The sequence below is a fragment of the Nyctereutes procyonoides genome, unplaced genomic scaffold, assembly GCF_905146905.1.
Source record: "Nyctereutes procyonoides isolate TBG_1078 unplaced genomic scaffold, NYPRO_anot_genome, whole genome shotgun sequence".
Classification (NCBI taxonomy): domain Eukaryota; kingdom Metazoa; phylum Chordata; class Mammalia; order Carnivora; family Canidae; genus Nyctereutes; species Nyctereutes procyonoides.
This window is the reverse complement of record NW_026575046.1, coordinates 28,348,753-28,364,326: the sequence shown is the minus strand read 5'-3', so window position 1 is coordinate 28,364,326 and position 15,574 is coordinate 28,348,753. Positions and strand designations below refer to the sequence as shown.

Here is a 15,574-nt window from a genome sequence, read left to right as displayed (position 1 = left end):
AAAACATATTCTACAACCTCCCTGTGGTTAATTATCAAAATAATCAGATTTTTCCTTCTCTGCTTTCACATCCTTGAAATCTGCAAATCTTCCCACCAAAGGCAAAGTTTATTTCTCCATGATCTTGAATCTGGGTCAGCCACTTGACTTGTTTTGGCCAATGGGACATTGGTGAGTATGACATAAGCTGAGGCTTGCTTTTTGAAGCTTTTTCTCTTGCTGTACTTGGAACTCTGAGACCTCCATGCAAATGAATCCAAGCCAGGCTGCTAGAGGATGAGAAGCCATATGCAGGCACTCAGCTCAACAGCCTGCCAACCATTGCCAGCTGACCCACCAATATCATCATGATGAGGTGAAAGGAGACAAGGAGAGCCCGCCCTACTGGTAGAACTGCCAACCCAGAGGATCATGAGCTAAATAAAAAAAATATTTTAAAGTATTACATTTTTGTGTAAACAAAGGGTAATTAATGTACTTTCTTAAGAACACAATTGTGCAGATCTAGCTCAAACCTTCTTAGAACAATTTTATTGCTTTTACCCTTTGCCCTGCCTCAATATCTAGGGACCGAAAAATGGTCACTCGCCAAGACACTTTTGCAGGTCAGCTTACACTAAAGGGGTTTGCCAATTCTCAATATAGAAATTAAATCACATCAATTAAAAGATATCCCATATAAGCTTCCATTAAAAAATTTAGGGAATATAAAAAAATTTAGGGAATATGAATATGTAATTTATTTGCTCAGTGCAGAGTCTAGTGAGATCCTGAGGAAGAAATCCAGAATTTTTCTCAATGGCAGGGAAAGTCAGTCTTAGACATATGAGACTGAGGTTGGAAGCAGTTACTAAAATGAAAAGATCTGAGGTTTCAATTGACCTTAAATTCAACATACATCAATCTTGTGAAGTGACTCCTCAGGAGGTCAATTCAACATCAATCATATGAACAGAAATGGTGCCTTTGCTGTATTTGGCAGACCTTGAGAACTGTGGTCTGTTCTGGGCACTATGCTTTAAGGATGATAGTGACAAACCAGAATGGATCAAGGTAGAAGACTCTAAGATGATACAAGTTGGAATCATTTCAGATGAGGCCCAAGGTAAGGACCTGCAATGTAATCGTTTGGGGAGATCTGCAAGTATGTGGATGGCAGCCATGGGGTAAAGGAAACATGAAGTATTCATCAAACTTCATGAGAACGAATCTAGAACCAATAGGTGGAAGGTACTGGTTTGTGGTCAAACAATCCAACCTCAGAATGGCTGTACTGTGGAACAGAAAGCCTGGGCCAGGAGTTCAAGAAATGGCCGCTGGAGAGGCATCCACTCCTGGGGAAGACAGTGTTGCCTGGCTTGGGCCAGAGGGCTTTCCAGGCTCTCAGCTGAGGGCCTCTTTCTTCCTGCTGCTAGTTATCCTGCTTCTTTAGGAACTTGTAGTTTTTAAGAGGTCAGAGGTAACCCAACATCTGTCTGTTTCCAAATTACAGTCCTTAGTGAAGTCATAATGTACCTTCTCCCTTATTAAGCTTAACCTTTGACGACTGCCACACTGCCATAGAATAGGTGTGCTCAGAGCTGTGCTGAATTTTAGCCAGGACAGCTTGCTCTTTCATTCACTCTCAAGTTGATTTAGAGGCACAAGATAGGAGTCTTTCTAGATATGTAAGTTAAGCTTGCAGGATTGCTTTTTTTCCTTCTGAGTCAGCACTACCACTCTGAGGTCACCAGGTTCCCTCTTTCCCCTCAAGTCCTGACTCTTCCCTCCCTCTTCACTTCATACTGCCTAAGGGAGAGTTCTCATAACAGGTTCAAGGACAGTTTCTTTAGGCCTGTAGAGGTATCTCAACTGCCTGTGATTTTTTTTTTTTTTTTTTTTTTTTGCCTACCCCTGTGGCACATCCTGGGGGTGAAACCAGGGCCTGCAATCTGATAAAGGAGTTGGGAGTCCAGGCCTCCTACCTTGACAGGTGAAGCATCTGATGTGGAAGTGGTTGTTGTGGACACGAACCACTTCCCCTTTGCAGGTGTCTCCACATCGGTAGCACTGGATGACATTGGAGCTGCCTCGGGGATTGTAAGGATTCTGCTGATAAGGAACTGTAGAAAGAAACAAAGAGATCACCATCCAGAAGGACTTTCTTCTTTACAAACTCTGGTATAAGACATTATCATAATCCTAAATGGGAGAAAAAGTAGAAAGGGTGGAAGTAGTTAGCCAAGTACTTCAATACATCACCAGGCCACATATGCCAAGTAAGGCATCACTGAGATGTGAAACCATAAATCTCCTTATGTGGGCAGAGACTTAGGAGTGATCATAACCTCTCGTTGCAAGAATAGAGGCCAAGTTCATGAAAGAAGAAAAGTAAAAAAAAATGAAGTAGAGTATTTCAAGGTAAATGATCCAGAAATACCATTACTTGGGTGATTTCTGGATCAAAACCAGATCCCAAACTGCTCAATGAGCATTTGGTCCTTGCAGTTGACATGGGTCTTGAAGAAATGGGTGGCTGAACCTGCCTCCAAGTGGCCTTTGAGCAAAGCAAGTGACATCCCCTCTCTGAGCCTCTAGTTTTGACATCTATAAAATGAGGGTGGTCAATGGTAGCAGGCTTTGTATAACAGAGGCATAAATGGGAGGCATTCTAACTGGAAGGAGGGGGTGAGGGAACTCATCTTAAAGCTGCTTTTGAGTGGCACTTTCCATAACATTGAGAAAATGTTAAAAGTATATAATTAAGAAAAAAGATCTGATAGGGATCCCTGGGTGGCTCAGTGGTTGAGTGTCTGCCTTCAGCTCAGGGCATAATCCCAGGGTCCTGGGATCGAGTCCTGAATTGGGCCCCCTGTGGGGAGCCTGCTTCTCCCTCTGCCTATGTCTCTGCCTCTCTCTGTGTATCTCTCATGAATAAATAAATAAAATCTTTAAAAAAATCTCGTAGAGATTATGAAGGGGCTGAAGTCATTGGAGGCTGGGCATTTGACACTACTGTAGAGTTCCCTAGTCTATGGGTCTATTATTGTCTTGCTCAGATTTTCTCATGGCTACTTTTCTAGATCTCCTGTTCCTGACGTATACCTAGCTTGACCACTCTAAAATCTGGTCATCTGGAATTTAATAACAGTGGGCACCTGCTTAGAATAAGAAAATTCAGGGTTGGAAGGGGTATTGAGAGCTGTCTGGTCCCACCTCATTATGGTATAAGCTACTGAGGTAACTTTGCCAATAAGGAACCAAATCTTTCTTGTAGGAAGCCCCTAGGGGGATCAGGAGAGAACTTGTCAGTTCCTCAATTCCCAAAGTTAAAGCAACAGTCCAAAATCTTTCGCTTATTAGGAGAAGGCTCACTCTTGTTCTGGCTATAAAGATGACCACCTGATTGGAGGGGAATTGATGTCTACCATTTAGACCTACAGGTTTACTGCCTAAATTTTGAATAAGCATATTATAAATTAATCTGGAGTTACATGAACCTTGGACTGCAAAGGAACTTAGAGATTACTCGATTCAGGGCTCCCTGACCTAGTGTGGCAGTTGTTAATGGCTGTTCACTGAAATTTGAATCTTTTATTCCAGGCACATGAAAGATGGCACATGGTGTCTTGCTTGGCAATGAAAGGTGAATGGAAAGTGCATGTGTCACTTTCAACTGGAAGTCCTATGAGCCAGTCTGTGATCTGCCATATTGCTTTTTCCATAGCCCACAATCAGTGATACCCCAGATGGTGTACTGGATGCATCAGCCTGGATCCTGGTTGAGTCATGGAGGGCAGCTCCAAGGCTAACCCGGGATGAACATCTATTGTGAAAAAGGAGGAATTTTTGTTGTCATAGCCTTGTCACCACAGCATATTCTGATGCATACACCTGGGATCTAATTTCTAATGAAATATAAAGTTTGGTGTTCTGAACATTATCCTACAGCTTTCTTCAGATTTTCCAAGATGGCCTCCATAACTGATCTCAGCTGCCTTTCTCCTTTTAAAGACAAGTAACAGGAAAGCAGGACTTTCAATCATCTTCCACTTACAGGTATCCTGAATCACCAGTGTGCTGTAGGGCAAAAAGCTGGTTACTTAGCCCTGAAAGTGTTGCATCCGACAACTCTGAGGTGGGGGAATAATATCCTTCTCACAATCTTTCTCTCGAGGAGTTCATGCCTCTTACTCAACTTTTTCCTGTCTTAAATTTCAGACAAAATTTAAGTGAGTTAGCTAGTTAATGAAATCATTAATTAACTCACTAAATGGGTTAATACACATAAAGCATTTTGAAGTGTTCCACAAATGCTCACTGGTACATGATCATCACACCTGCCCCATAGCTCAGAGCAATCCTTCCTCACCCCCAGAATGTCCATAAGCATTCATCCCGTCTCCTTTTCTTATTTCTCTGATTCGTGTTTACCATCCCTAAAAATATTTCACTCTCCCCTCTCCTACCAGTTTGTGAGAAAAATGTAGATACTGTTTATCTTGAGCAGTCTAGTGATCCACAATTGTTGAGAGAGCAAAACTGTGAGTCTGAAAACCAAGTGACAGCTAACAGGATAATCATCACCAACAGTGATGAGAGGTCTCTGAAGTATCCAAAAGTTCCTCCAGAATCACTGCACACATTTTCATCTCCCTCTTCTAATTTAACCCACTTTCTTCCTCAAGAACCAACTTCCAAGATCAGTAAGATTTTTTTCCTGATTTGATTTTCTGGGGAAATGGATTTGTGATCATGGTCTTTGGTCAAGACTTAGTCTTTGAACTACTCAGATAAAAAGGTATAAAATCCGAGTGAGGGGATAGATTGAGAAAATAGGTTTTCTGGGGGCAGAGTTAGTGATGGGCCCCCCAGCCCTAACTCCGCTGCTTCCCTTAGGATGAGGGTGCTGCTTTGGTGCTGCTGACTGTGGCTGGAAACCCACAAATGTCTGATGTTTGTAAATAATCTTATAAATAGAAATGTAGGCATCCTTCGTGTGAGCTCCTCCAGATTGCTGATGTAAACTGTGATTATAAAAGGGCAGCAGTGTAGCAAGATTTGAGCTTATAGAGGTGTGAAGACCTTTCCTTATCTAGATAGTGACAATAGAAACTCTAGGGGTCAAGGGGAGCTAGGCTGAGATATGCCGTATGTGCTCCTGCCCTAAAAGTCACCTCATTTTCAACAAGATTTTGTATCCTGGGGTAATTAAATCAACAACTTAATCAAACCTTATTCTCTGTGTGTAGGTGTGTATGGAAGGTGCTATTTCTTCCCACAATTTCTAACCACCACCTCCACCAAAACATTAACATTTTATTGTTGATTTTCTGCTGGTTATTATTTCCACTATTTTTTTTTTATCTCAGAAACTACTACAAACCAGTCACATGAATTATAACATTTGTCCTATGTGCAAATGACTCCTGAATTTCAAATTGACTTATTCTTGAATTTTGAACTCCCTATCCTTGAGAGCAACATTTTAGAGCAGCCATGAGCCTCAAAGGACATTAGCTCTGCTGACTTGTGAAATAATCTATGAAGCTTCCAAGTTTAGACACCTGGATCATGTGATATGATTCTAAAATGTGTGTAGGGAATCTCTGGCTTCTGTTTAATGTTATTTGTCCAGTAAAGGGCACCTAGGAGAGACATTCCAAGTTCCTAGTCTGTGAGGAGGGCTGTTCAGGAGATTTCTGAGTATAGAAATGTTCTATATTTACACTGTCCAATATAATAATTACTAGCCATATGTGACTGTTGGGCACTTGAAATATGGCTAGTATGACTGAAATACTGAATTTTTAATTTTATTCCATTTTAATTAATATAAATTTGCATTTAAATAGCCACATATGGCTAGTGGTACCATCATTGGACGTTACAACTTTATAGATCCTCAAACGGAACACCAGACATTGAAAATGGGAGAACAAGAATTTAAGTCTGGTTGAATCCTATTTATATAAAAATAACATGTACAAATTAATTTAGAAATACCACCTCAGACTTAAATTATTCGTTTTCATCTTTTAAGAGTTTTACAGTTGTACTCAAAAGCAGTTTGCAATAGGAACCATTACGCACACATTCACCCATCCTGAATTTGATCCGGAAACAAAAGATTCTGAACATAAAATAAATACTAATTTTTTTAAATCACAATTTTTCAGGCACTGTGAGACTTGACAATCTCAATTTTTCCAAGGATAGAAGCAAAGAAATCAACTGGCAAGGGCTGTTAGTATTCTTTTTTTAAGAACGAAAATCAGCTGGATAATGCCTTTGGGATGAAAATTGAAGGGTCTGAAATATATGTGTAGCAGATCTTCAGGTCTGGGGGAAGATATAGCTTAATTCCATGACTAAATTTGCAAGTAAAGCTCTTCCCAAATGTGACAAAAATAATTTAAAAGTGTTGGAGCACAAGGGCAAAGCGGAAGGGGAGGAGTGGCTGGCCTCCTAGTAAGTTACAGGGAGCATGTGAGTCAAAGGAGCAAGAAATAAACCCAGCACCCAATTCCTCCACCCGGCTTTTTCTTCCTCTCTCGGGCTGGCTGTCATTCCTTGTCTCAGGTGTTTCTCATAGACAAGGCTGGGGTACCCTGGCTTCCAGATCCCTCTTTGCTGTGACCTGGCTTTACTGGACACATCCTCCCTCCACAGTCACTGAGGAGATTGGACAAATGATTTATAACATTCCCTCCAATTAAAAGCTGGTCTGGCTTGGGGTGTCCTTTTCAGTGCTTCTTCCTCCCTCCACACTCCCTTCTCTCCATGAACTGGTCTCGCTCTTAAAGTAGATGGTGATGTTACGAGATTAGGGTCTTTTTAAAAGCAGCTAATGGCATGCTTCCTCTCTCACAGACAACATGACCTAAGTTATGTTCTCCTGGATACTGATGGTGCTTGAACAATTTGTCCTTTCCTCTCCTGAGGGTTGCCTGACGGTGTAGGGAAAAAATGTCCCTCCCTTTTTAATGGAGTCATCTTTAAAATCATCTTTAAAAGGTAGAAGCACCTATGCCATCCTGGGATATAAATTTAAAAAGAGCGACAAAACTGACTTGGAGACAGTACAACAAACTGTGAATAACTGGCTGGAAGTGTAATAACAACAGTGGAGCTTCTGGTTGAAGTTGAAACATCAAGCAGAGAATCAACTAGTTCACAAATGAGCTTGCAACCGCCCCGGGCCCTGGGAAACCGCGGGTGCGGCAGCTGTCACACGTTGGCTCCTCACAGCTTCATTAGGACCCAAAGTACCCTGAGTGTGTTCACAGGTATTTTCTAAGTTTCAAGGAGGAGACTCGACAGTGGATCCAGTCATTTCATGGGGAGAAAGCAGTCTGCTTGAAAGGTGAGGGTGGGGTCTGCGTAGAAGCATAGTTTATAACACCAGCCTTGGGTTTGGTTTTGGAGTTGAATCAGGGCCTGCAGCCCTGATCCTGTCTCCTGTGGTATGATGACAGTGACATGGGATCCCTGCGTGACGGGCACCAGGTGCAGAGAGGTTCAGGGTGTGGATGCTAGACTCAGGGGGGCTAAGTTTGCACTCTAGCTCTGTTGCCTGCCGGCTGTGTTACCTTGAACAAGTTAAGCGCATGACACCTGTCTCAGTTTGCTCATCTCTAGAATGGGAAGAACTCAGGTCATGTGTGAGTATTAAACTACTTAAATGATATAAAAATGCTTAAGATACCAGGTAGACTTAATAAATAGAAGCAGTAGTTAATATCAGAAGGTCTCTGAAGTCATGCACCACCCCCTCCAATTCAATGTAGGAATTCTTTAGGATTGCCCCTGCCATGTGCACCCAAGTTTGGCTCAAACATCACCAAACCAATTTTGGGACCAGTCCAACTTGGGCAAAGGTTTTCTGGTTTTCCCTCCCTGCTGCCTGTCAGGAAAAGCCTGTTCACTACCTCAAAGCCACCTCTTCTTTCTCCACCCATCTCTGAGCTTTCGTGTATGGGTTTCTGTGGGCTGTAGAGGTGGGTGGCTGACACGTTTTTGATGTATCCTGCAGAGGAATGTGTAAATTAGGTGTTTCCTGTTGTGGGAAACAGAGGCTATGATCTACGTTTTCCTGGGGCGGTGTATTTTGGGCACATCTGCTGTTTCCAGGGGGATGTGTTGGCATTGACAGTTGTGTGTGCATACTTAGAATAGGTGAGTGATTTGTTTTCTGAAAATCTGGTAGGGAGATCATGAGAGCTGCTTTTGGTAATGCCTAAGGGCCATGTATGTGTTATCTCATTGTGTCATTACATCGATGTTTATTGTGTGAATCCCAGGAACCAATCAGAACTCCCTGAACTAGGAGGTTACCTACCTAATATATGAGATTGTGAGCCTCATGAGGGCAGAGACCACGTGTGTTACGTTTGCCACTGCACCTCAGTGCCAGGCACGTTAAGTGCCCGATAAGTGCTTGATGGATAAATAAAAGAATGAATAAAATGAGTCTAATGGTTTCCTTTAGCAAATGAGAAGGCTGAGGCCCAGAGGGAGAGGGTGAGAACTTCGGTTTGCCCATGACAGTGTCTGAGGGTGTGTGTTTTAGGATAATTGGATGAAAGAGAGCTCAATCTGCAGCAGGCCCACAGGTCACAAAAAGGTGGGGGAGAGAGTTCACCAAAGAATATATTTCTATAGATCTGGAGTCATGCTGATACTTAGCATTAGCCCAGGTGGGCTGGGGAGTCAGTCTAAGATGCAGAAGCATAAGGAGGGAGCTCAGAAAGAAGCCATGCATGAAGAAAGAGCAGGGACAATGCATAAGGAACGGCCTGGAAGGATAAGAGACAGTTATTTGCAGAGTGGTTACTCTGCCCGGAACTGTGCTCAGCAATGTACATATGCCACCTCACTGAGTTCTGGTTATTCAGGAGGGGGAAATATTCTTATCCCTGTTTTATAGATAGGGAAAGTGAGGCCCAAAGAGCTGAGGTCACTCACCCACAGCCATAGCATTAGTAAATGGCAGAGGTAGGATCTGAACCTAGGCAGTTCTCACCAAGAAGCTCTACTGCCTGCCATGCAAAAGAGCCAAGAGTGGTTCCTTCTGGGGAGGGAGTGGGCTTGGGGAAGGCTACTGGGGGTATCCGATTATTCTCCCCACAGTAATCATCCATCCATTATCCGGCTGATTTAAAATACATTCATATATTTCAAAGATTGAAGGATAACGTTTGCAGGGTCCAGACCAGGACACTGGGCACAGTAATCCAGCATCTGTGGCTGCGGATGAAGAGGCCGTGCTGGCTGCCCCCGGGGCCAGGGGATGGCCGCCTTGAGCCACTTCCCTGGCACAGGATGGACGGCCTGACAGGTGTGCGGGTTGGGCTCCCTGGAGAGGCAGGCTCCGCAGGTGCTGGCAGCTGTCGCAGTGCAGAGGCAGGAGCCCTCTGGGAATCCCTGGGTCCCTGCCCAGATGGCCCGGCCTGGCCACACTTTCCCGTGTCAGCAGGGCAGTAGTGTCAGTAACACAGTCTGTCATCCCCAAGATGAGACTGTAAAACCTTCCCCCCAACAGAAACTCTCCCACGGCCTCTCTCTGCCAGGCTCGTCAGTGTGCTCCATGGTTGTGGAGTGCAGCTGGCAACATGGCTTGTGCCACCTTCTTCAGAAGTGTGCTGTCAGGACATGTGTCAGAACGGCACGCTCTTGGCCAGACAGACTGCTCTTGCCTGACAGCCAGCTGCCACACTACAGCTACAGCAGACAGACGCTGCCTGGACCCAGCTGGGCCCTTACATGGCGGGGGGCCCTGGATGAGGAGGCCCCACCTGCAGCCCACTGCTGGAATGCACCCCTCACTCCAGAGTGAGGGCACCTGCTAGAATGGGAACTGCAGATTTGTTATTGATTTGGTATATTCAGAAAGCTGGTCCAGGTACAATGTCAGAGAATTCGCTTTCCACTTATTTTTATGTTAATCTTATGAGTGTAAATTAAAAAAAAGAAAAAGAAAAAAACCCATATATTTCTGATTGAATTCAATAAAATGCTTTGATTTAAAAAAAAAAAAGGCTGCTCACTTCTTTCTGATAGGTCAGTCTGGTTCCTATTTCAAGATAGGCAGAAACTAAGTTGCAGCCAGTCTGCGCCCCCCATCCTGCTCTTCACTGGGGTTATGTTCGAGGGCACCGCCCAGCGGGGCAGCATGATGGGCCTCTTTCTAAGGACTCAAATAGATCTGTGTTCTCATTTCTTGCCCTGAGATTTTCCTCCCCACCGCTGGGCCAGGGAATCTTCCATTTTTGTTAGCTGGGAGTAAAGGAGGCCTTTCTGCCCTCTCTAATTTACACGTTCTCTAGCATATTTAGCTTTGTGATGGATCCTTCCTGTTCTAAGGGCACAGACTTTGTAAATTCAAAAGCCAGGAAGCGACCTCTTGTCTCTGCCTTCTGCTGCCCATCCTGGCCCTGAGGCCTCCCTCCCTGAATAGAGGGAGAAGGAGCAGGAGGGGAGGCTGAGGGAAATACCAGTTAATATTTCAAGAATATCATCTTGCTGCACTTGGGCACTGGGTTTTAAGACTATGACCTGCAGAGCTGGGGGAGAATGGCTGAGGAATAGTTGAGACCTGTTGCAGAAGGGGAAATCCCTAGGATATCTTGCATTTTTCCCACTTGGGGGTGGCTCCTGTCATTCAACGCCAGGTCTCCTGTCACTGCCGGCACTGTCCCTCACCATCTTTACCAAGCCCCTAGTTAGGGACGCTGAGAGGCTATAAGAAGAGCTAAGCAATAACACACATTGGGCAATTACGATGTGCCAGGCCCCTTGCTAAGGGCTTCACACTTAGCATCTCACTGAATTCTCGCAGCCCCAGGAGATAAATACGATAGGATCTCTCTTTTATCTATGGCCAATCTGAGGCACAGAGATGGTTAATTAATTTGCCTGAAGTCACCCCACATGTAAAGGTTGGAGCTAGTGTTCAGACAGGCACTGGAGACCTAGAAGAGCCTTGACTTTCTCTCCCAGATGGCATTCCCACCCCAGCCTCCTTCTGCCCCATGTATCCTGAGGGAAAGAAGGGGACCTGCCCAAGCATCCCCAGCAGGCAGTATGGGAGTGCCTTGCCCTGGGACCTGGAGGTACCCTTTCCAGTATCTCTACAGCTTATCTGAAAATATATTTGGGTTTCGTCTGAGGCCCTGGAAGCCACGATGGAAGTAGAGTAACTCCAGGAAGCCAGCAATTGTCTTTATGCTCTGAGTGACTCAGTCCCTTGGCCTCTGAGCCAGAGGTTTTAATACTTATACAATGTTTGCTTCCTGACGCTGGTTGGCCATCAGGCTCGGATATACTGTTGAGAAATGCAAGAAATATCAGATTTCACCCGGGCTCCCCTTGGCTTGTGGGTTTTCAGCATTAGAGCAGAAGGCATATAGTATAAACATCTAGTCTAGAGGTTTCGTTTTGCTTAGTTTCGTTTCCCTTTTCTTTCTTTCTTTCTTTCTTTCTTTCTTTCTTTCTTTCTTTCTTTCTTTCTTTCTTTCTTCTTTTCTTTCTTTCTTTTTCTTTCTTTCTTTCTTTCTTTCTTTCTTTCTTTCTTTCTTTCTTTCTTTCTTTCTTTCTTCTTTTTATTTCTACTTTCCTTTTTTTTTTTTTTTTTTAAGCTTCAAACCCTTCCTTGAAATGATGGAATGGCCTCTAGGCTGTACTGATTCCATCGCAAATTCTGCATGGAATGCAGACAAACACAGGGTGACCTGGTGGGCATTCAGGGACATCCCTTAGACCAGGGGGTGCCTGTATTGGATGGGGCTCCCAGATGTGCTTTGTTTGGGCAGCCTGGTGTTTGTTTCTAAATCCTCCCAGATCACCATGGTTCCTACCTCTTCCTTTTTGCCTCACCCTTGGCCAGCTTCTCTCCTGCACTGCCAGGTACTAGAAGGCACAGCTCCTGTGGTTCTTGCCTGGGGCTCACAGAGCTTCTGTGGTTGACCAGCGGGAGAGCCTGACATGCCACCCACTGTGACTCCCTCTCTCTCCAAGCTGGCCCCTAGGGCCCCTTCTGCTCCATCTCATCCACACTCACACCTTTACAGACACAGCCCTGAGGCTCAGAGAGGAGAGGATCCTCTCCATGGTGGCCACACCAGGTGAACAGGGAAATGCTCTTGCTTCAGATCAGGACAGTTTGCCTGAGAGGAGGCCAAAATGAGGTGCAAGTGACATAAGCCAGGGAATTCTCCAAGCTGTCCCAAGCAGCCTCAGTGCTCAGAGGGCAGATTATTCCATAATAGCTCCCCCCAACCCCAGACCTGAGCCATCAGGCCCTCCTTTCCCCTGGCTGAGAGGATGGCTCACCATCTTCCCTGTGTCCCATCTCCTCCTTCCTTCCCTCCTTCTCTGTTTCTTCCCTCCTTCCATCTCTCCCTTCCTTCCTTCCACCTCTGTCCTACCAAGTTTTCTGTTAATATCTGGTTCTTCCCTGAGAAGGGGAAGCATTTATTTTGTGTGAGGCCTCAGGCAGAACAGGCCCCATTCCTGGGTCACTGTTTTCCGTCTATAGAGGAAAAGGCTTGCATTCTTGGATCTCTCAGTTTCCTTTCAGATACAATATTCTACGCATGTTAAACAAGATTGCAACACATAATGCCCTCAGGGGCCAGGCAGGTAGCCTCAGTGGAAAATCAATCCAAGGGATCAAACCTCAGAGAGTAGCTCACCTACAGGAGAAGAAGCTACTGAGCCCCAGGGGATTATTGTCCTGCAAAATCATGTTAAGGTCCCTGAAAGGCCTGTCTGTGGGGTGTATTATGCCCGTGGGCCACCAGTTTGGGATCTCTGCATCCAGACAGATAGATGACCACAAAGTCACTTCCAATTACCATCTGAGAAGTCATGTGCTCACCATATGCCTGTAGAATCCGGATGAACAGAATATTCCTAAAATGAGGTCTTGCAAAACCCCAGGCTGGATAAAGGAGCACCATATAAATCTGTCACTCTCAAGGTCTCTGTGACATTACTCAGGGGTAGGCAAAGGTTTGAAAACTTCTTTTGACCATGATCCATGAAATTAATTTTGCAAAATGACCCAGTACACACATATGTGAAACAAAAATCTCACAAAAAGACTTATTTTTAGTACACATAATATGTGCTGATTTTTTTATTTATTCCATTCCAATACTTCATGCCATTTCATTAAAAAATGTTGTTTGCAGCCCAGTAATATGTATAAGATCAGAAGTGAAAAGAATGGTAAAGATTGTTCTAGGTTTGCAGTGTCCCATATAGTAATCATTCTTTATATGTGGCTATTTAAATTAAAATTAAGTAAAATTAAAACTGCCGTTTCTCAGTCACGCTAGCCACGTTCTAAGTATTCAGTGGCCACACGTGGCAAATGGCAATTATATCAAATAGCACGGAAATAGAACATTTTCACTAGTGCAGAAAGTCCTATTAGACATCCTTACCTACAACAAGCCTCAAAGTGTTGCCAATGAGGAGACCAAGGCCCAAGGCCCTTCAGAGAGCAGTATTTGAAATTGTGGATGTATGGGTTGGGACAAATGGATGTAGCCTCAAACACGTCTGCCATGTCACAAGTGGAACTAGGATGAAGGGTGGACCCTTGCACATTTATCCTCACTACAGGACCCACAACTCAAAGGCCACATCCTGTAGTCCACATCCAAGGTGGTGGATGTGAACCTTAGCTCTCCCAGAAAACCAAACAAATTTTCATTGCTATTCATGAAATTTTTTTTTTAATCCAGGAAATTTTTGAAGTAGCTTTTGTGACCTGGAAAGAGAACAGGCTGTGGGACCTGTCAAATCTGGTTTCAAATCCAGACTTGGATCGCAGGCTGTATGAGATTAAGCCAAGGGCCATGTCACTGCGCCTTAGCTTCCCGCTCTGTAAAATGAGGATAATAAGTTTGCCTTTCAGAATTTTTGAATGGAGCATAAGTGGTGTATATATAGTGCTTTCTTCATGGAAATGCTTTTTTGTCCCATCCTCTGGTATATTGCAAGTGCTAAGCCGAAGCCTTCTGTAATGATCATGATCATGATCATGATCATGGTAGCAGCAGTAATGATAACAAAATGAAGGTAAATATTATGGAGATATAAATCTAAAATAAATACATCTCCCATTCCAAAGGAAATTACAGAATGAATAAGGAAGATATATTTTTTTTAATTGCATCTTTAAAGCTACATCCAGTCCCTGGGCTAGTAAGCACTCAACTCATACTTGCCAAATGAATGAATAATGAAAACACATCCCTAAATGCTATAGCCTCAGGTAGAGTTTGGTAAGAAAATCAGAGAGGTCCAAAAATGGAGTGCTAACATTTTAATGAGTTCTTTCTTTTCTCTAAAGATTTTTTTATTTATTAGAGAGAGAGAATGCCAGTTGGGAGAGAGGCTGAAGGAGAACAGAGAATCCTACTGCAGACTCCCTACTGAGCACAGCACCCAAGGCAGGGCTTTGCCCAAGGTGGGGCTCTATCCTAAGACCCTGAGATCATGACCTGAGCAGAAATCAAGAATCCCCATCTCAATCAACTGGGACACCCACATGCTCCATGAATTATTTCTGATGGAAAAGGGGAGAGAGAAAGAACACAACTGGAGGTGGCACCATTTTGTATTTGATAGTAGATTGTTGACACATGGTACCTGGGACAAAGAAGTCAAGACATGATGAATAACCAAGAAAGGGGCAGAATAAAAAGACTAACAGACAATTGGGAGAAAAGATGAATAATACACTTCCCTTTGAGATAAAAGATTTTATAAAACGAAAGATTCCCCCTCCCCCCTGAAAATCAACAGGCAAGAGTTGCTTTTTTGGTCTTCAGGAAATAAACCATTGTTCGAGGTTGAAAACTGAACCTATTTAGTCTGGGGGATGAGGGGGGAAATGTTTACTTTCTGTGTGTATCAGCAAGTAGTTCTCAATTACCATTTGGCCCATGTAGAATGCCCTGCAAATAGCTTTTTCCATCCGTAAATGTAGTGGACATCTGTTGTTTTGCCGGCTCAGCATCTGCTCAGCTTCTTCTGGCACACACAACCTCTTTTTCCTGTGGGGAACCCGCTTGGTGGAGTTCGGGTGGGCTGACCCTCTTTCAACACAGGGTCAGCGAGTACCCCGAGCCTGGCCAATCAGAGGACCCCAATTCTCTGCCTGATTGGCAGGCTTGTGACCATGTCATCTCTGGGGTTTTTCTACAGGAGCTCTTGGAGGAGCCATCTGGGTGGCCAAAGTGGGAGGAGGTAGTCTGGGGCCCCTGCTGCCATCTTGCCCCCCACGTTGGGAGAGGCTGACTACTAGAGATAAGAGGACGAACAGGTTCCTGAATCCATCACTTGAGTCTGAGGAACCAGATGGGCCTGAAGCCACCATCACTTCTGAACTTCCCCATTATGTGAACCAATATAGCATAGTCCCTTTCTAAAAATATATATATATATGTTTGAGTTGCAGTTTTGTCACTTGTAGTCGACCACTTTATGTCTTAATTAATCACAGTTTTCCCTCTAAATAGTAATCTGCTATCAATTTAAGTTAAACACAGTCCAGGACCATTTCGTGCTGGACCTCATG

General features: G+C 44.1%; 1 protein-coding gene across 1 annotated transcript in view; it reads right to left on the bottom strand.

Annotated features, from left to right (window-relative positions):
• Positions 1-15,574, bottom strand: part of ABLIM3 (actin binding LIM protein family member 3) — a 111,037-nt gene that overhangs the window by 71,203 nt on the left and 24,260 nt on the right. The window contains exon 3 of the mRNA XM_055325833.1: positions 1,965-2,102. Coding sequence (XP_055181808.1) covers positions 1,965-2,102 — 138 coding nt within the window. The remainder of the gene's footprint in view (positions 1-1,964; positions 2,103-15,574) is intronic.